This window comes from Onychostoma macrolepis, chromosome 07 (assembly GCF_012432095.1).
Source record: "Onychostoma macrolepis isolate SWU-2019 chromosome 07, ASM1243209v1, whole genome shotgun sequence".
Lineage (NCBI taxonomy): Eukaryota > Metazoa > Chordata > Actinopteri > Cypriniformes > Cyprinidae > Onychostoma > Onychostoma macrolepis.
In genome coordinates this window covers 28,543,953-28,566,820 of record NC_081161.1, presented here as the reverse complement: position 1 = coordinate 28,566,820, position 22,868 = coordinate 28,543,953, and the positions used below count along the sequence as shown (strand labels likewise).

Below are 22,868 nucleotides of genomic sequence, written 5' to 3'. Positions count from 1 at the left end.
GTGCACTGAAACATCAGCCAGTACGGTTTTTAGAGCTTCATAAATGAAAACCTTTTTCACGGTCACTATTGTGACCAGCGGATAATCCCACCAGTCACAATAGTGACCGTGAAAAATGATTTTTGGCATAAAAGAAAAATCGATAATTTTAACCCATATTTGGGAAATATATACAAATATACCTGTGCTACTTATGACTGGTTTTGTGCTCCAGGGTCACATAATAGCCTACATGATGTAAAAGAGTGAAAATACAACCACAAAAATAATTTACCCGAATGCTGTTAAACAAAAATTAGGAAGAAATTTCTTTGCTTGAAGAGGCCGTTGAGTTTTCCGCCATTTTTAATTTTTAATCTTTGACGCATGACTAGCACCCATGGCTTTATGGGATATTAAAGTGTTCATTGTTTGCACATTTCGAGAATGCAGTAGGTCGATCATCGGTCATATGAATATTGCATATTTGGACAACTCAGGTCAAGAAGCAAGTTCTTTGTGTAATTCAATTTACAGTATTCTGCAGCTAGTGTAGTAAAACTAGGCCTGTTGGTGGATCCGGAGAAACTCTAATCCCGGGTTTACTCAACAATAAAAACCAGGTGTGAAGTGTTTTGGTTGAATGAAAAAAAATCAGAGACATTTAAACTGATGATTGATGGTGCATGAACAGCGCAAACAAACTCGCCAGTCTGATTGCTTCAGTCAACATTCACTCATGACAGCGCGCGCGCGATACTCTCATCTGCCCACAGAGGGCGCCAGCGCGACGGAAATAATCCACCAGACTGCTGTACATCTAACCTGAAATCTGTAAGAAGGGAACAAACCTTGACCCAGTGCCCTACACATTCGAGAAGCCGTGAATGATTCATGAGCTTCGGTGTTAGTAGGTTTTGACCCTCAAACCTCAGCGTGAATTTTTCAGCAGCAGAGCTGGGTTGAGAGTTTAAGCAGCTAAACTCCAGTCTGGTGTCCGTCTGATCCGTCAATGAGGACTAAATGGTGTTATTTGCCTGAAATGATTTATGTGATCCTGAGTTATGGTCAACATTGTTTGCATACTGAGAAGAATCTGAGTTTGAATAAAGATTATTGAGGTCAGTGTCCACTCATCATTTACTCATTTGCACCAGCTGATCTACTAAATCACCACACACCTGGACTACTTCAATGTGAGCAAGATGCTCTAATTTTAACCTATGTTTTACTGACAAACATTTTGTGAAGACATGTGCGGTTGAGAAGAATTCCAGTGCCTCCCTGCCCTTAGGGTCTTCTGAACAAAGAGAGCTTTCACGTTTTAGCAAGGAAAAAAGTGTGCAGTAGATCACGGCCCAGGGTTGTGTTACCTGTATCCTAGCAATGCACATTTTACTGTATTGTTGTGATCATAAAAAACTAAGCTGAACTTGACTGGAACACAGATAAAAATGTAAAAAAAAAAAAAAAAGAGGAAAATGTTTGTGACAAATTAGACATTTTTCAATTACATATTTATTAAAAGTACAACAATAACAAACTTTTTTTTCTCTTGACAAACTTTAAAGATGGAGAGAAATAATAACGATTATATACTTGTACAAAGAAGAAATCTAACAATGTCAAGCACAACAATCACCACTAAGCCACAACGTCACTGAATGTGAAAGATTAACACAAGCACAATAAATGCACATTACTTAAAATATATTCAACAATTTGTTGAGAAAATGAGATTTGATTTTTTTTCCTCTCAAAGAAAACACTTAATGCTTGCTTAAATGTACAATAAATCATTTCCTGAATAATTTCAGTACCTTTTTCCGGATGACATCAAGAGGTTTAAATACATTTCAAGGAATCCTAGTCGACACAATAACACTCTGACTTTATCAAAGTAGAGCATCTAAATCACCCAACATTTATGCACACAGATGTCACACATCTTTTCTACTGTCTGCAAAGTACATAATGCACCTAAACGCTATACTTTCTTCCATGATTCCTGTACAACACATTGGGAGATCAGAGAATTTCAAAAGGCATGCAAAGAGCTCCTCATTGCAAGCGCATCACACTGACCTGCGACAAACTGAAAGTACTGTGCATGATCTGGCTTTCACAAAGCCCATTGTGACATTTCCCTTCTTCAGGCCCTTCTCCATATCCTATGAGCATCTGACATATAAAAATACATGGTTAACCTTACAAAAACCTGCCAGCAGTACAAGCCCCACCTTTCAAACACAGAGGTAAGAGCATTTACTTTCCCGTCCCACTTCTGAAAAAATATTTGGTAGCAAAATAGAGTCTACAGTACAAATGGCATGAGTTTCAGAAAATAGGCATGCATAATTAATTTATTAAACATATTTACAAGTTCAGCTGAGAAAAGATCACAACCCTGAGTGGTCCAACACTGGACAACCCACTTACTCAGCAATACGGATGAACGCCTGTTTCCAATATATTATTTACAAACTCTTGTTATGAAAGTTGCTGCGAAGGCACACTCACTCAGTTTTATTTCTGGAGGATGAGAGGACATGAAGGCCCGCAAGTGTGTGTGTGCATACGGTATGCACAGACACAACCGATACTGTGAGACATGAAGTGCCAACTTCTTAGTGCGCAAAATGATGTAATGCCCAGTTTTGAAAATCTACCACAACACACAGAGAAACGTTTTCTCCAAAGCGGACAATTGAGAGACCTCACCAGACCTTGAAGAGCTCCTCACCCACTCACTAAAGACACTAAGCGAATAACAATGAAAGCGCGACACAACACATGGAGTTATAAGCATGATGAATCCTGTAAAACTTAATAATTCACATTCATTCACACAGAGCAGGCGGCCGGTTCACTGCAGACAAAGATGAAATCAATACTAGAGCAGATACTACAAAACGCTCACCGAGGACTGCTGGCACAGTTATAACATTCTCAAATAATGTTCGCATACATGCTTAGCTTGTTGAGAGATGAAAAACACTAAAACTGGAAAACTGCTGTAGGAAGAGTATCGGGCTCTCAGCATCTGTGCAATGACAAAAGGCCCTAACATTTCAATATAACATAACAGAGATAATGTGAAACATAGAGAACACTTTCACAAGTGTAACATAAACTATTATGTGCGTATATTAAGTTTGTTACATAGTATTCTGTGTAGTGAATTTTAAAAAGGTGAATAGCTAATGTATGTTCTTTAAAGTCCGTGTAAAGAGAATTCTGAGAATTGTTTCTAAACACATTACAAATGTTAGAAATGTATTGCTGAAACACATTACAAAGACTCTGAACTATGTAGTACTGAATTGTGGAGTTAAACAGTTTTTCACCAATTCTGTGTTCAGGATTTATTGGGCGGGGCTAAAACGGTGGCTCTATGACGCAATGGAGCCACCGAGCGTGAAAAACAGATTTTTCTGTTGTGTGACAAACTCAGAACACATATTTTAATATCACTTTACACGGACTTTAAAAAAAAAACATTTCACTGCCTGGGCCTAAACAGGATATAGAAAATCAATGTTGTGGGGAAACTTAAAGAAAGAATATTAACTTGAGTTTTCAGTGTTTGAAGATTTTAGGAGGAAGTGTTTGAAAATTTTAGGAGGAAGTTCAAGAGCTCTTGATATGTACTACAAAACATTATGGACCAAGTTTCCATTATTTTGACAAAACCAAAAAAGAACAAAAATACAGTTTAACTGATTTTTGAAAAACTTCATATTTTCCCTTTACAAAAAAAAAGCACTTTTTTCATGTCTCTAAACAAATAATCAAGCCTTTCTTATACCTGTTGTGGTAAACATGTACCTAACACAGCATCATAAGACAGAGGAGAGATCTTACATATACATGCTATATAACAACATATAACATAAATGGCAATATTTTATATCAATAATGGCAATAAAAATGGCTAACAACAACAACATAAAAAAACGAATATATACATATACTGTAATACACTCCTCCAACATGAGACAAACACGTGTGTGAGTCTGTGGAACCCAATTGGTTGGTGGGTATGAAGGTCTTCAGCCTTACACTCCTGAAAGAACTTAATTTTTTCCAGATCTTGTGGTTTGTATATGTTGTATATGTGTAGGGAGCATTTTTCCTATGACACACTGGAGCAACGGATGGAGGGGGAGCCCATCTGAGTGAGCACTTTGTCCAGCCACTGAAGAGGACCGTTCAGGTGCAGTTCTATCCAGCAGGGGGTGCTAGTCACTGTCTGCCGCCTGACAGCATTAAAAAGAGAGAGAATTAAAGAGAGTTAAGACAGAAAAGAGATTAAACAAACTCATAGTATTCAGACACTTATGCAACACTTTAATATGTGAATTTAACTGCATCAGATCAGTGTTTCCAATTTTTTTTTCTCAGGAGATTTCTCGTATGCATATGCACTTCATCTCGCATTTCTTTAGCAATGTGCAATTTCAGTGATTGGCACTTGAATATCATTATTTGTTTGGATCAGAAATATTTTGAGACCACGAAAACATTTTTTTTTTTTTTTTTTTGGACACGGCAGAACACAGGGGTTGACATATTTTGAACACAACCTCTTGACATATTTTGCATATCATTCTTTTGTAATAAATGCCACTTGTTTAGATATTTTATTATCATCTAATGCAATGAAATTGGAACATTAAGTGTGGTTTAAAGGGATAGTTCACCCAAAAATAAAAATTGTGTCCATCATTTTCACACCCTCATGTTTAAAATCTGTATGATTTACTTTCTTCAGTTGAACATAAAAGAAGATATTTTGAGAATTGTCTCAAAATTAGTTTGTTTTGTCCATACGACACAAATCAGTGGTCACCAAAATATCTTCTTTTGTGGTAAAAGGAAAAAGTGATACAGGTTTAGAACATGAGGCCAAGTAGATAACGCAATTTTTAATTAAACACTTAACTACCCCTTTAGGTTTCCACCGTGTGATCAAGCAAAAACAATCTATTTTAAGGTTTGTTTCTAAAACTAATAATATAGAGATTTTTTTCAAGTATGTATGGATTTCTGAATTGTCCTCTTAACATCCTTCACTGTGAATGACTAGCAGGAGATCACAGAGTTTGCCGGTTTTTCTGGATATGAACTGTGTGTGTAAACTCTGCTCTGCTTTGGTCCCTCACAGGGACAGTATTCACTGCCAAGCACACTTCTTTTACATTCCACAATGCTTACACAATACTCATCGCCTCGCTTGTGCTCAAAAACAAACGTGAACAGACACAGTCTCAGAACCGCTGTTCACAACACCTTATACTGCTCTACTCCTCAATGGGACTTCCTCTAATCCTTCCACCCACACACACACGTGTAAGTCTCTCCTGAATCTCACTCCCTCTCCTCCTACATGAGTTAGTCACTTCAGCACTTCAGAAAAAAAACAACTAAATCTATAATGAAAATAGCCAGCAATAAATTTCAATATTGATTAAACAAATCTTTACAATGTGCAGAGAGTGAACCTCTTAAAGTGACGCCGCTTTCAAATATTGTTATTTGTAACAGCAAACGAGCATGTACGTGTCAATCAATCGGAGGTCAACAGAAAACCATACCCACCAAAATTTGGGGTCGGTAAGATTATTATTACAATTTAATATATTATAAATATTATTACAATTTAAAAATCACTGTTTACTAATTTAATATATTTTAAAGTGTAATTTACCCTGAAAGCAAAGCTGAATGTTCTGCCGTCATTACTACAGTCTTCAGTGTCACATAATCCATAAGAAATCATTCTAATACGCTGATTTGGAGCCCAAGAAATGTATTATTATTATCAGTGTTAAAAACTTAATATCTTTCTGGTTCAAAAGAACAGCATTTATTTGAAATAGAAATCTTTTGTTACACTATAAATGTCTGCCACTTAAAAAACTGAAAAATCCAATCTTTTAATCGTTGTGTATATGCAGTGTATTTAATGTTTTTTATCCACAAAATTATATGTAATGTGATTAAAAAGGAAGTTAATTGTGAGTTCTTGGAGAACATTCTGCCTCTTAACTATTTTAATTACTTTGGTTATTTAAACCGTTCTGCTGCTTCCACGTTGTGTTTCGAATCACTTCACAATGTAAACCTAACATTTTATACCCTTTATCCAGCAATGATGTGTCTGCCCACTGTTTTTGTTCCCTTGCAGCTTCTTGTATTGATCGTTTGACTGTCTCTCATTCTTCAACATGAGTTTATCTGTAAATTTTTCAGTGCAAGTTTAAAAGAACAGCATTTATTTGAAAAAGAAATCCTTTGCAACATTATAAATATTTTTGCTGTCACTTTTGATCAATTTACTGCATCTTTAATGAATAAAAGTATTTTCATTACAGCTCTATCGAACAATGATTTGTCTGCCCACTGTTTTCTTTCTTTGCAACTTCTTGTATTGATCGTTTGACTGTCTCTCCTTCTTCGACACAAGTTTCTGAGTAAATAAATTAGACCTCTGTCTGTTTTAGAGGTCGACCGATAGTGGATTTTACCGATACCGATAGCTAGGTTTGACCACACTGGCCGATACCGATTAATCAACCGATAGCTTTCAAAATGGATACTGAAAGAAAGCTAGTGCTTTACTATTTAAAAAAAAAAAAAAAAGCAGTAACAGTACTAAACCATACTTTGTAAATGAATAAAAATATTAATATTATTTACTATATTGATCATTAAAGTTATTTCATAGTTTGCTAATGTTAAAAGAAGAAGAAACCTTAAAATTTAAAAATGCACTGCAAAAAATGCTTTTCTTACTTAGATTTTTTGTCTTGTTTCCAGCCAAAATATCTAGAAATTCTTAAATCAAAAAGCATTTTCTAGGCAAGTAAAAATTTTTTTTTTTTTGCTTGAAACATGCAAAATAATCTGCCAATGGGGTAAGAAAAATAATCTTATATCAAACAGAAAACAAGATTATTTTTCTTACCCCATCGGCAGATTATTTAGCTTGTTTCAAGCAAAAACTCACTTAATTTTGAGTTGTTTTTTACTGAAAACAAGACAATAATTTTTACTTGCCTAGAAAATGCTTCTTGATTTAAGAATTTCTAGATATTGTGGCTGGAAGCAAGACAAAAAATCTAAGTAATAAAAGCATTTTTTGCAGTGTGTAGCCTATTACTAGTTAATAGTGAATGTTGAAATGAACACACTAACAAGGAACAATACTTCTACAGTTTTCATTAATGCTACGAATGGACTCTTATTGTTAAGTATTACCATTTAATTTCAACAGTCATGCTTAAAGATGGCCATCTTTAAAAGGCCATAGCATTAAAATTACATACATATGGATATTGTATTTGTACTCACACACTTTATTTGTTTCTATTTTTAACACTTGATAATTGTCTAATAAAAAAAAAAAAAAAAAAAAAAGTCTCACACCGGGCAAAAGCGCAGCGCTGCGTCTCGGAGAACTCAGAGGTAACACACACACACCAGACGCTTTGCGTTCAAATCCAGTGGCAGTCTAAAACAATTTACTTAATCACCAAACGGACATAAGTTTGCTCCAAGGATGAACAATGTGGCATAAATGAGTTTGAAGTTCGGTGTTTAAAAAACACAGAGCAAGCGGAAAGTGAACGCGCAATTTATTACAGCTCTCTATATGAAGCATACAGACTGTATTAGAGCCACAGAAAGACAAACGTTTTGCTGATAAATGCACAATGCATAATTTATAGCCTAGGGTGAAGTCATTATGTACATTCACAACGATTTGGGACACATATAATGTAATTTAATAGAAAACTATGTGAATGGCGCTCTGTTCCGCGGCAGGATTTTCTGTCGACTGTATTTAAATGCGCGTCTGGAGTTTCCCGCTCTGTGCAGCGCACAGTGTCACGCACGTGTCAAAATAAACAACACGTGCTGTCAGTGATTTCCGCCTCTAGAGGCCGCTCTCGTACTGTATAATGCCAGCAGACCATTCTCAGCCACTCCAGCAACGGTTGCAAACCGGAAAACTATCGGCATGGATTTTTGCAGATGACCGATAGTCGCGGCAATCAACTATCGGTGCCGATTAATCGGCGAAACCGATGAATCGGTCGACCTCTAGTCTGTTTATACGGGCAGTGCTGAAATACAGCATAAGCACAGGCCGCAGTCTCCACTAGTCTACATAGGCCCGGTTTCACAGACAGGGCTTAAAATAAGCCGGATTAGGCCATAGTTCAATTTTAGGACATTTAAGTCATTTTTATAAACATACTTAGAAAAAAACATCTCGAGGTAAAACAAAGGCACTGTTATATTTTAAGATCAGTCAGAGCAAGTTTCTTTCAGTTGAAAGAGATTTTAGTCTAGGACTAGGGCTTAAGCCTTGTCTGTGAAACCGGGGGATAGTGTATTAAGAGAGAAAAAGAGATGGAGTAGTGGAAAGAGAGAAAGCAGGAGAGTGAGGAAAGCTTTTCCTAAACTCAAAAGTTACATCTTCTATGCAGATACTGTGAAATGATTAGCACATTTAAATGTCAAGTTTTGGACAAGACAACGGTTTAAAAAAAAATGAGCAGAGGTGAAATCAAGTGTCGTTATAAACCAAAAAATCTGGGGCAGCTTAGGTGACAAACCACTGAAAGAATATAAAGCTGAAATCAGACAAAGGCACTGTGCTGTTCTACGTCATGATGTTCACCGACGTGATGGTAAATACAGGGTCCAACCAACCAAAGTGCTCAAATGGCATTTTTAAACTGCAACAGGGACAGTTTGTCAGCACTTAAAGAGGTGGATCTGAAGGTGGGGAGATGTGGAGGGGCGTGAGAGAGAGAGAGTGGGTGTCTGCCGAAACCCGACACAGCTCAGATTGTGTCTCCACACGCCAAGCTGTCTGGAAACCACAGTCTCACTCTCTCTCACACCAGTCTTACTCTTTCCTACTTTCTTCTCAAGCTTTCGTTACAGATGTCCCTGGTCAAAACCCACAACTGCTTCTGATTAGGGTCTTGGTTCCATGGGCTCAAACAATGAAGTTACTCAAAAGCGCAAGAGGGGGAGAAAAAGAGAAAGAGAGAGAGACCAGGAAACTCTGACGTTTTGAAGCACACCATGTGTGAGTTTGTTTTGTGTGGAATGATTTGCCAGCGCAGACCTAACAGTTTATATGACGGACACGCTAAGCTGGTGGACACCGGGTTGTGTTCCTACATCAGAGCTCTTCACCAGAGCAAGCCAGACCAGGAAAAACACAGGCAAACCACAGCCTGTCAGACCCTGCCTTGACCCCGCAGGCCTGTCTATACTTAAATAGCCTTAAAACGACACTCCCTCCTATTGTTCTATGGAGCGGTAAAATGGTTTGGGCTTCCTTCATTATCAGCTTCTATCATTACTAGTTATATCTGCTGATATTAGAGTTTTTTTCTTTATAAAATATTATTAAAATACTGGCCGATACCAAAAAGCTGATTATTTTCAGCTAATAATTTTCAGTTAATACATTTGAGATAGTAACTTCTATGGATGATATTATAATTCTATACTCTTTAGTCTAAATAACTTAAAATAAAAATAAAAACCCTGGCACCTAAAATCAGTCATTTAAATGAACAAGTATATTAAAATTTCCAACATCAGCTAATACCAATAAATTAACAACATTTCTTAATACTGGCAAACGACAAATATGGTGGATACAAGTATTGTGCAGCCTGATTGGATCTATATCAGACCAGCCAATACTGGATATTTAATTGCGTATGTTTATTAAACCTATTTTTACATATAGATTACTTTTCTATCATCTAACACTCACTTAAAAGTTCATCTTTAAAAAACTAATTTATAACACTAATTAAACTACTTTAACACAACTAATTTAACACTTTAATAACACATTTAATTGTTATTTAGCATCTGACGGTACTGATCAAAATTTTTATATTTAATATTTTTATTATGGTTTTTCTTTATGGTCTATTTGATGAAAATCAAGACATTCCAATAAATCTAAATGTAAAATAAAGTAAAAAGCTGTAGTGTTTTTACGTCATTGAGTATTCATAATCCTTTATCTACGAAATCTACAAAAAGCTGATTACGACAATCAAACTCAAAGAATTTAACAGGAAGCGCGGGTGGCTTCTGTGGTTTTGGGTAACACCACAAGTGATTCAAAAGTCTTTGAGCGAGTCAAATCAAGGCCACATTCCAAGAGTGGCAAGCGAGCTGATAGATATGGAAAGAGTGAAGTGATTGCAGTAATTGTACCTGTACTCGGCTCCCCAGCCCTTCACGAAGCTCATGCGAATGGTGCACATGCGGGTGAGCTGGTACACGGCCTCAAAGCCCTGATTCACAGACTGGGCCAATAGAGCTGCAAACTCCTGGTTATTAAAGATCTTCAGATTACAGCCTGGATGGACACAAAGCAGTTCGAAACATAGTTCATAAACTCAAAGACAAATTGATTTGTCATGCTGAATGTCATGCAACTATCAAGAAGGAAGCTCTGTTTTAATTCCTTTTAGTACAGCTATTCAGTAGCTCAGCTGTTGAACTCTCTCTTAATGAGGGCTATTTGTTGAGGGTCTCTTGTTTTATCTTACCAGGTGGGATCTTGCAAACAGTGGCGGGGTGCCAGCCATAACGTTGGTTACAGTTGGGACTCTGAACAAAAATGGCACTGTCACTTAGACACTCTGCAAACACCTCACCTCCAATGTAGTACAAACGCACACCCCGGCCTGCAAAAACAGAAGGTTGCTACATAAGTAGATAAAATATTTATTTTTAATAATTGTCTAATGAATGAGTGATTCAGAACAATGGTGTGTACCAATGTGTCTGCGTGTAAGCTCCACAGCAGCGTTGCGATTCACATTGGACAGCAGGCCCAGGCAGAAGCGCTCAGAGTTGGATGGGTCTGTGAAGCCGTCTACCGTTAAAGAGGGCTGAGAGGCATGGAAAGTTTCACCGACTCTCTGGTTCAGCTCATAGTAGGAAATAGAGCACCAGAACGCTGGTTCACAGTATGTCACCGGCTGTAGATCTGAAAGAAAGAGGAAAAAGAACAATAAAAGGAGAGAATCCGAAACGCACAGACATGCACAGAAATAGGCGGTGGAAAAGAAATAGAAAAAAAGCAAAAAAAGACAGGAAAAAGAAAAACAAACAAATGGGTGGGGATAACCGAAGAGACAGAGCACGGGGGCTGGGAACTGACGACACTGTGATGTCAAGAGTAAATGTTACTTCCCAGAAATAAAGGCTGAATCGGGAAATACCATCATCACTTGGACGAAAAACCATAGAAAATTACAGGCTTATGGCACTGGCATTTCTCTCCGACATACGCACACACCACTGCTGTGGAGAAGAGATATCGCTGTGGGATCTGAGCGCTGTCTGCAAAAGTACGATCTGATACAAAAGGAACTGCGGGCCCTCCCTTGCTAAGATGGTAACTGACAGGATGTTTAGTGTGGGTGGTTTTCATCCAAGTTGTTTTGGGGACATACATATAATTCTTTCAACAATCCATTTCCTCTGAGACACTGAAAACACATTTCTACAAACACTCTACTAAACGTGTATTTTAATTACACACTGTTATATGAACAATCGGTTAGTATTTGCACTGATTTCGGTTTCACGAGCTTTAAAATACACGTAATACAGTAAAAGTCATTTAGTTGGACATAAGGAACATAATGACTATAATAAGCAAATAAGAACTACTTTAACGGACTCAGTCAGAGAGTGAGTCATTAGACTGATTGACTTGAAAAAAAAAGAACTACTTCATACGAGTCATTAATTCACAACAGTCTACACTGTCTATGCTGTATGTTAGTGTGTTTTCGCGAGGTATGGAGTTTATTTATTGTCTCTGTATCTGTTTGCAGTGGTCAGTCTTTTCCCAGCTAGCATCTTTTTTTTGTTGTTGTTGTCATCATGGCTCTGTAGATTCAGCAGCAATGCAGCTCTGCTGGATAGTAGTGTATGAAACATTAGGTATTTTAGCATAGTGTTCTGTTGTATCAGCATCTGAATCATGAGGAAGAACTGTTAATGCAACCGAATGTCAGGAAGACTCGGAAAATATTCCACAAATGGTGGCTCCAAGGAGCACTTGGACATTCAAGCCACATTAAAAAAAGCATGAATGTCTTTTCATTAATAACAAAATGTCAAACCAACTGTCATTTATTTTAAAGAAAGACAGCACAAGCAAATTATTCAAACATGTCACAAAAAGACAGTTCTTTGATTTTAAATGATAAAAACATATATATTGCTTAAACGTGCCGCAATACACCAATATTTAAAAGCGAGACACTCTACCCACACCTGAAAAAAAGTTAGCTTGCCAGTGTGGGAGCTTTTTAAATTCCATAAAAAATATGGGAAGTTAAACACCCTAATCTGCAGGAAGATCGATAAGAAGGTCTTTTTGTACACTATTGGCCAGTTGTGGTTACAAACTCAATCCGTCTCCCTAAACTTGTATTTTGAGTGTGATTCATTGGTCAAAAAAAGAGAAAATACAAAAGTTAAAGATGAATTTAACTTGAATTTAATTTGTTGTTGTTGCTGTTTTTTAAATTTGCCTTGCAAATCATTATACCACAAAAATCTGAGATCATGACAGCCCTGATATACACAAAAATAATCTGGACTCATAGTTAACATGATGAACTGCACTCTGCTAGGACACCTGCGTGAATTAACGTGCAAATGATACACACACAAGCAATAAGAGTTACCTAAATTGTTGTGGGCAGGAGAAACAGGGTTCGGTGACAGATTTGGAGACCCTGAAATGAAAAGGACAGATCAATGACTTAATAGTTTATGAATGTACTCAGCACATTTTGATTAAACCACTGTTGATTAGATTTCCAATAATTCAAGTCTGCAAAGTCAATTATTCCACTTCCATTCCATTCCATCACATTTACCACGTGTTTGTCTCGTTTGTCAAATTTTTTAGGTTTTATCCCTAAATGTTCTTCTGCGTAGATCAACGTACTTACACCACTGACTGAGTATCAGAAAGCAACTCAAAAACAATGTGGAAAAGTGATATGGAACTGAAATGCCACCAACAAACCTGGAACTACTTCATAGCTGTGCAGTTATAGAAAATACAACATGTCAACCAATCAAAGAATGCAACATCACAGTGGTATAACAGGCATCACCTGTGTCCATACTGCGGTTCATCTGATGATCGCTGGTCTCCCATCCTCACTGATGTAGCCTGGAGGGGGCGTCTCTGTAACACACAAACACGCAGGTTAGCCTGCATACACACAATTCATACACATTCATTACACAGTGACCCAGCTGATGGATGAAGGATTAGGAACACCAGCAAACACATCCAGCGAAATTTAGCAGGTGCAGCAGAGACAATGACTCACAAGGGTTTTATTTTTCCCCCTCAGATTAAGACACCTGATTTAGAAAGCTGTGGTCAGTTCAGTTCAGCAGCAGGATATGAAACAACACACACCGCTCTATTACAGTAACAGACTGCCTCTCTAAAGCAAATACCATTCTGATGGAACTAATCCCAGCCAAAGTCACTCCATACATACTCCATGGGATAATCTTCCCCTTATGTAGCCAAAAGCAGTCTTTAAATCACTTCAGCATAAATTGTTTTCTGTCTGCCTGATGCAACAACGGTTAAACATCTCTTGATTAGTCCTGCAAATATAATAACCAACAGAACCATAGCAGTCATTTGTTTACTGGTCCGAAAAGAAGAAAACAGGCCTGTAGGTGAGATTAACATGACTAACTAATAATGGGCTGTGATTGTTTACGCCCTTTTTCTCTTTCGAGTTCCTTGTGTGTACAATCGAGGTTTCACATGTACTCTGTGTGAGTGTCAAAGGACACGAGTGTGTCCCATTATTCTGGTCTTGAGTCACACGATTCTTCAGAAATCATTCTAATATGCTAACAATGTTGAGATTAGATTAGTGCTGCTTAATATTTTCAGGATTCTTCGATTCATAGAAGATCAAAAGAACAGCATTTATTTGAAATGGTCATCATTTGTAACATTATACATTAAACATGAAGGCCTTCCTTTCACTTTTATGCATCCTTGCTGAAAAATTTAATTTCTTTCAAAAGAAAAAAAAAATCTTACTGACCCTAAACATTTGAATGTTGGTGTATATACAAGAGGTCTGAAATGCATATGACTACTTTATTTATATTTTAGATGTAGGACAAAAGTCAATGACTGCCTTCTGACCTGTCAAATCATCCGCTGAAACAAAACAAGGGTTTTAAACTTTGCAGTTTAAATGCAGCTTTAAAAGAAAATAAGCGTCCAATAATAACATTTGTAAAAGCACAAAACTACAACTGAAGCACATCCAAAGTTATAAATAAATACAGGTATAAATATCTAAAATAATTCTGCTTGAAAAATTATATTTATACTTAGATTAAAATTCTGATTTATTTTTAATGAACATGGCTTTTTTTTCAATGCATTTACTTTTCTCTATTGGTGCTTCATCAACACTGTAACACAATGATGTAGTGATTGCTTCTGCCTGAATGGAGGCCAGTGGACAGGGCTGTTGCTGTATCTGTGTGTTTGGTCTCTTTCCTCCTCCTACATCCTTCCAGTAAAGTGATCCACCCACTGCCCACTAGACCACTGGGACTACAGCTACAGACTAAACTTACTCTATTAAACCTGGAGAACACTTCAGAGTGAGCCTCTTTGTGGCAGATGATGACGATATATTAATTTAGAGGCCACTTGACGTTATTTGGTTTGTTTTTTCTGTGGTATCTCAGGGCAAATCTGTTTTTATAACACTATGAACCTCAACTGCAAGTCTTCTCCTTACTACCGTGTATTTGTCTCCTACCTGGTATGTAGTTGCTCTGGGGTTCGATGCCGGCAGGGAAAATGGTGTTTTCTGGGATGGAGTGACTGTAGTCATCCAGAGGAGGAAACTCACTGGGGATTTCAGTGTGACGAGGCACCAGCACTGGAGGAAGAACTTCAGAGAAGAAGAGAAAGTGAAAAAGAATTAAAAAGAAGAAGAGAAAAAACATGAAACTTAAATTACCTAAACTGCTTTAAAAACCTTAACTGCTTTAGAAACCTAAATTGCTTTAAGTTTTCAGATATGCTTGACAGTAGTATTCTGTTACAGAAATTAAATAACCAAATGTAAACAAAAACAACATTGCATAGTCTTCATTGTATAAATTAGTTTAGATTAATCCTTATTAAAATTACAAAAGTTATTCAGTCAAGGGCAGTGAGAGTTTTTCATGCTATCTTTTGTTGTTCGATTAACATTGAAACAACAACAACAGAAGTTAGAAGAAGAAGAATTGTTGAATAAGTCTTCATTTTTGTTAAAAAAAATTTTTCGCAGCTTCATAAAATTACAGTTGAACCACTGATGTCACGTGGACTGTTTTACCAATGTTCTTACTAAATTTCTGGGTCTGGGACATCTACATTGCTCTCTATGGAGGGTCAAAAAGCTCACGGATTTCATCAAAAATAACTAGGGGTGGCTCGATACCACTTTTTCAGAACCGATCCCGATCCGATACCAAAAATTCTTTATGCGCATTCTGTAGGCAGAATGATGTGCTTTAAGCAACACAGAGTCACAGCACTCCACAAGTCCGCATAGAAAGGTACAAAGCACAAAGTGAAGAGATATTAATGTGTAGTGTATTAAGTCTGTGTGATAGTTTATTGAGTCTTTTCTTTTAAGAGTTTTAAATTTCAGTTACTGTGCTCGTTAAGAACATGGCTCTCTAATCCAGTGTTGTGATCTAACAGACACCAACACAATTTTGAAAACAGCACAAAGATATAGTCCTTTTATGCAAAACCACTTATCTTTATTTACAGATCAAGTATAATATTAGGAACATTTAATAATCTTGCAGATTTTTTCATCGTCTTGACTCGCAACCGAACGCGACCGCGGTTTGAATGCTGATTGGAGTACGACAGACAGCCGCAGCAGAGAGAAGAGTTTACGTGAACTTGACTTAAATATTCATCTGTGCCTCACATTAAACTATGTAACGGCTCCAGAACACTTGAAATATAGTGCACGAAAACTTTATGGTGTTTTATAATGTGTTTGTGGCTTTTGTGGGGCTTAAAGGAACACTCCACTTTTTTTGGAAATAGGCTCATTCTCCAACTCCCCCAGGAGTTAATAAGTTGAGTTTTACCGTTTTTGAATCCATTCAGCTGATCTCTGGATCTGGCGATAGCACTTTTAGCATAGCTTAGCATAGATCATTGAATCCGATTAGACCAGTAGCATCGCGTTCAAAAATGACCAAAGAGTTTCGATATTTGTCCTATTTAAAACTTGACTCTTCTGTAGTTATATCGTGTACTAAGACCGGCGGAAAATGAAAAGTTGCGATTTTCTAGGCTGATATGATTAAGAACTATACTCTCATTCCGGCGTAATAATCAAGGAACTTTGCTGCCGTACCATGGCCGCAGCAGGTGCAGTGATATTACGCAGCACCTGAAAGTAGTCCCCAGCTAGGTACCTGGTTATAATATAGCTGGGGACTACTTTCAGGCGCTACGTAATATCACTGCGCCATGGTACGGCAGCAAAGTACCCTGATTATTACGCCGGAATGAGAGTATAGTTCCTAGCCAAATTTCTGATTTCCGATTTCTGATTTGGATCGGTCTCATCTGACCAATACCCCGATCCGGCAGAAAATGCCACTGAATATCGGATTCACACCTGATTCAGATAACCAGCTCGTTAGAAGAGAGCTACGTGCATGAACTGTGTTCCGATTAACATGCTTCATACACAGTGTTCTTTGCTCCGTACTCCCTGAGTAGGGAAAATCCGTTGAAGTCTACTTCACTTCGGAACATTCATTCACGGATTTAAGCTGCACAGCGTCTTCACACTGTAAATGAATACTATTTAAATTTACGTCTCACACACTTTATTGCCCTTTGTATGGAACATATATGCTCGCTTCGAATTGGGAATTGGGAACGGGTGATGTAGCCTATTGTAGTAATGTTGTCTGGTATTCTGGTCTGTGAGCGTATATGCATGCAGGGGGCGTGGCTTTAGACGGCGATTGCAGGGAGCGTGGAACGTTCGCTTTCAGTGCTATCAGGCTAAAGTTAGTATTTTCCAAGATCTCCTACTGCACCTTTAATTTGTGTTCCCGAAGATGAATGAAGGTCTTACGGATTTGGAACGACATGAGGGTGGGTAATTAATGACAGAATTAAAATTTTTGGGTGAACTATCTCTTTAAGACCCCATATACTGTTACACCTGCGTTTTCTTTCTCAACTCTTTACATTAACTTAAGACCTGAACATAGAAAGCGCAAAAAGACATGAAAGAAAGCTAAATTCGGTGTTCACGTGCTATCTGAGAAGCGTCTTTGGGTGTGTGTGCACAGAAAACAGTTTTTTTCATGCTCGCACTAGAACTTGGCGTTACATTCTGAATGCACACTGAGGGGTTGGCAAAGAAATCATGCTTTCGGTGGTTTAGAAATCGCACACTCGCATCATGATTTAACTGCAATTTAGATTAATAGCTCAGCCCCAATGCTAAATATGTTGAGTATTTTAAGTAGTGCAGTCAAATGATTAATCGCGATTATTGCAACTAAAAGTTTTTGTTTACATAATATATGTGTGTGTTTTGTGTATATTTTCTTATGAATATATAAATACACACATGCATGTATATACAATGATGTGTTTCGTTTATATGTTAAATATATTTATATATGATATTTAAATTATATGAATATAAATATATACATGTAAATACTAGGGATGCTCTGATCGGTCGGAGATCGGTATCGGCCGATAATCACATTTTATGACTCGATCGGTACTCACTACAGATCTGATCTCAATTTGATGACGTCAATGCATGAGTACGTACATGATGCATGGGGACATAAATGATTTGGCGCCGCAGTCATGTCATCGCTGGTGTGGAAATGCTATAACGTTTCGAGAAACAATGAAAAATTTGTTTTTTGTAGTGTATGTTTTGCATGATGATATGATGAATGGATGTCAGTGACGTTAGAGCTGATCTGCGCATCACTGTACGCATCGGTTCCTCTTTTCAAACTTTATCTGGAATGTCACCGTTTCTGTCACTGCAACTTCCCGATCAGGCGAACACACACACACACACAAATGAAATCATCTGCCTGATGAAAAAATGTATGAAAAAAAAAAAAAAAAAAAAATGTAGTTAATATTTGCATCATATAATATTATGTTATTCACCCGCAAATAATCAGAATGCATTTTTTTTTTTTTTTGTTACCGGCTCCGCGGATTATCCGCAGCACCCATGGATATAACTGTGATCAAACTAATGTTTTGTTCTTTCAGTAGTTTAAATGTTTCCATTTCTTTTTTCGTCTTCAGTCTTATATTGGACAGTATTAAACCTTTTTAGTTTAGTTTAGTTTAGTTTTTGAGTTTAAATGTTTCTATTTATTTTGTCCTCTCTCTAACATTGGACAATGTTAAATTAAACCTAATGAGTTGCATCAAACTACTCCAATTAGTTCTTTTATGAGTTTTTTTTATTTTTTATTATTAATTTTGTCCTGCTCAGACTTGTATTGGACAATGTGTAAATTACATCAGACTTCTCAATTTTAGGAGATTAAATGTTTATTTTGTCCTCCACAGTTTACTATTGGATATTTATTGGTGCATCTCAATAAATTAGAATGTCGTGGAAAAGTTCATTTATTTCAGTAATTTAACTAAAATTGTGAAACTCGTGTATTAAATAAATTCAATGCACACAGACTGAAGTAGTTTAAGTCTTTGGTTCTTTTAATTGTGATGATTTAGGCTCATATTTAACAAAAACCCACCAATTCACTATCTCAACAAATTAGAATACTTCATAAGACCAATAAAAAAAACATTTTTAGTGAATTGTTGGCCTTCTGGAAAGTATGTTAATTTACTGTATATGTACTCAATACTTGGTAGGGGCTCCTTTTGCTTTAATTACTGCCTCAATTCGGCGTGGCATGGACGTGATCAGTTTGTGGCACTGCTGAGGTGGTATGGAAGCCCAGGTTGCTCTGATAGTGGCCTTCAGCTCATCTGCATTGTTGGGTCTGGTGTCTCTCATCTTCCTCTTGACAATACCCCATAGATTCTCTATGGGGTTCAGGTCTGGTGAGTTTGCTGGCCAGTCAGGCACACCAACACCATGGTCACTGAACCAGCTTTTGGTACCTTTGGCAGTGTGGGCAGGTGCCAAGTCCTGCTGGAAAATGAAATCAGCATCTCCATAAAGCTTGTCAGCAGAAGTCCTGAAGTCCTATTTCCTGGTAGATGGCTGCGTTGACAGTGGACTTCAGAAAACACAGTGGACCAACACCAGCAGATGACATGGCAGCCAAAATCATCACAGACTGTGGAAACTTCACATTGGACTTCAAGCAACATGGATTCTGTGCCTCTCCACTCTTCCTTCAGACTCTGGGACCTTGATTTCCAAATGAAATGCAAAATTTACTTTCATCTGAAAAGAGGACTTTGGACCACTGAGCAACAGTCCAGTTCTTTTTCTCCACAGCCCAGGTAAGACGCTTCTGACGTTGTCTCTGGTTCAGAAGTGGCTTGGTAGCCCTTTTCCTGAAGACGACTGAGCGTGGTGACTCTTGATGCACTGACTCCAGCTTCAATCCACTCCTTGTGAAGCTCTCACAAGTGTTTGAATCAGCTTTGCTTGACAATATTCTCAAGCTTGCAGTCATCCCTGTTACTTGCGCACCTTTTCCTACCAAAATTATTCCTTCCAGTCAACTTTGCATTTAATATGCTTTGATACAGCACTCTGTAAACAGCCACACCTTTCAGTAATGACCCTCTGTGACTTACCCTCTTTGTGGAGGGCGTCAATGTTCGTCTTCTGGATCATTGCCAAGTCAGCAGTCTTCTCCATTATTGTGGTTTCAAAGAACAAGAGATACCCGGAATTTATACTGTAGGGATGGTCATTTATTGAAACTCAAATGTAAATATTCTAATATTTTGAGATACTGATTTTTGACTTTCATGAGCTGTAAGCTCTAATCATCAAAATAAAAATAAAAAATAAAAAAACTTTTGAAATGTTTTACTTTACATGCAATGAATTAACATATATGAAAGTTTCACTTTTTGAAATAACTTCTAAATGAACTTTTCACGACATTCTAATTTATTGAGATGCACCTGTACATGATCATTACATTGTAATGTTATTTAATATTTTTTTTAAACATTTTTAGCTTTGGTTGAGGCTATGAATTACAGTTAATTATACAATTTTTGTTTAAATGGGTGGTCACACTACACCATCCGTTAATCCGTAAAATTTTCATTAAAACATGTTTGTGATCACATAATAATCGGCAGACTCCCTGCAGTACTGTGATCAACCCCAATTCTAAACAAATGATACTGTCTGACAGTGTGCTTGATGCTTTCATAAATATCAGGCTGCATTACCTGGTGTCTCGACTCGCTGGTAATGGTAGGGATTGACGCAGACCTCGTCCTTTTTCATGTGAAAGGCAAACTCACAGAGTTCAATGGCTCTGAGCTCATGATGAGACTGCAGGTCAGGCCAGCGCCAAAGACGACAGTAGATCACATGAGGGAGTCCTTTTCTGTGAGATACTTGCAACCGACCATCTAGTGATCTGAGAGAAAGAGAGAAAAAGAATAGGCATTAATAATGATGACTGCAGCAGAGACAATCCCAGCAGCTCATTCTCAAAAACCAAAAGCAGAAATACAGAGGAAATGTTATTATTGCTTGAGTAAGAAACATTGTGTAAAATCTTAAATTACCACAATATAAACACTCACTGCTCAAAGACTTGCAGGGACAAAGCCAAGGTATTATGTGAGACCGCAGATGAAGTAAAAGTGGCCCAATTTCCTGTTAATGTGGTGTTTTCGGTTACACGTCACATGCGATGTGAATGAGGTGAAGAAAGAGGAAGAGAAAGTCCAAAAAAAAAACTCTATTTCAAAACAATGTGTGTGTGTGTGTTTAGGGGGGTTGACTGTGCTCTAGCAGAACAACAGCTTCATCTGATATAACCATATGAAAGCAACAGTAGACTCACACACACACACACAAATGTAGTGCAGGCCAAATAATGCAAATCCCAAAAGCTCTTTAAAGCATGTCTGTCAGACCCCCTCCCCTTTTTACACCCACCGATCCCGGCCCAGACAGCGGCACGGGCCAGGCTGGCCTGCCCGAGGCCTTCTGTGGCTCTCCCAGCAGCTAAATATGCTTTTAATTTTTCATTGCAGCGCTTTCGCTTCACAGGCAGATTGCGAGAGGGAAAATAATGATGTAAAATCCAGACGCCCCATGGAGAAAGTGTGTTTACAAAAAAAGAGAGAGAGAAAAACAGACCAAAAAAAGAGAATATTACGTAATCAAATCTGAAGAATAAACAACAATATTTAGGCACAAACAATTCAATTTTTGGTTGCGACACAAGCTCACACGGGCCTCACACAGCAGAGCCATAAATACAGAGTCACTTCCTTCAGTTCACACATGCACGCCCCACCAGTCAAAGACACATTAAGGCTAAAGGAGACGAGACACAGCAGAGGAAGAGGAGAGAACTCGAACAGAACAACAAAAACATTCCAATACACGTTGTATTTTTACCTGCTTCACTTTTTAACTGCAGGCAAATAAACTCAGACTTTTCTTTGGATGGCCCCATGTGGAAAAGGAAAAAGGCATAATCATCTCAGAATAATGCAGTGAAGGCCTCGAGCAAGGGAGAACAACCGCACAGTGAACTTTTTACATCTGAGGCGAGTTGTTCACCGGTCCAAACAAAGAGGACTTTTGCAGACACAATCGAGCACACCATCATATCAAAACACATTTTCACACTAACCTCATTCTTTCCGCCTACGGTGCTTATCTCTACATTCAAGGGCTTTCGAGTGACTAAAACATTTTCATGATGACTATCGTAGCAGCCTCCTATAACGGTACATTCGTGATTGAAATCAGATCAAACACGCCAACGCAATACACGCCCTGCTCTGGTGTGATGAAAAATGGGGCCGTACAGTATGGTCCAAACCTCTCAGAGCACTCTATTATACATGACTGCTACATTGTGTGCTTGAAATATGCAACAGCAGCCAAAGTGCTAAGAGAGAGATAGAGAAGGGCTGCGCACTAGGTCAGCAAAGCTCTTCAACACTTTGAGGAATCCAGACCACAGATATCATTCATAACACACTATTCATCCCTTATAGACACTCCATAAAGCAGAGATATGAAAAGAAAGGAGAAAAGAGGTGTGAACTTTCCTTACCAGACCCCTCTAAAAGGGGTCATATAATACATTTCACATCATTTTGTTTTTGTTCACTGCACTTAAAAACAGATCGTGATGCGGTTTCCATGACCTTCCTCTTTCTGATGCTTAGAATCAAATGGGTCATTTTTTTTTTTTACTTGTGTCTTGAATACATCTATGGCTGCATTCACTCAGTCAGTGTTTGATACTAATAACAGGTCTGACTCTCCAAATGTCCAGTTCATACAACAGCTTGTATACACGGACCTTTTTTTTTTTGTGTGTGATGGTTGTAAATAACACTTTATCTGGTGTTTAGGAATAATATCTATCCCTCTTCCTCCTTATGACCGCAATGTGACAAGGTCGGCCACGGTGTTGTTACCAAAATAGGAGTCATTGACATGTGACAATAACAGCCATGTGTTATGGCATTCAGTTTTCTGACATCAGAAATTAACGATTTTTGGATCTGTCTACAGTCT

The 22,868-nt window shown here is 37.8% G+C and overlaps 1 protein-coding gene across 1 annotated transcript in view; it reads right to left on the bottom strand.

Annotated features, from left to right (window-relative positions):
* Positions 1-1,479: 1,479 nt before the first annotated feature.
* Positions 1,480-22,868, bottom strand: part of smad3a (SMAD family member 3a) — a 37,062-nt gene continuing 15,673 nt past the window's right edge. The window contains 9 exon segments of the mRNA XM_058781987.1: positions 1,480-4,238; positions 10,246-10,390; positions 10,584-10,721; positions 10,814-11,026; positions 12,744-12,794; positions 13,182-13,220; positions 13,223-13,255; positions 14,883-15,017; positions 20,543-20,736. Coding sequence (XP_058637970.1) covers positions 4,115-4,238; positions 10,246-10,390; positions 10,584-10,721; positions 10,814-11,026; positions 12,744-12,794; positions 13,182-13,220; positions 13,223-13,255; positions 14,883-15,017; positions 20,543-20,736 — 1,072 coding nt within the window. The 3' untranslated portion in view covers positions 1,480-4,114.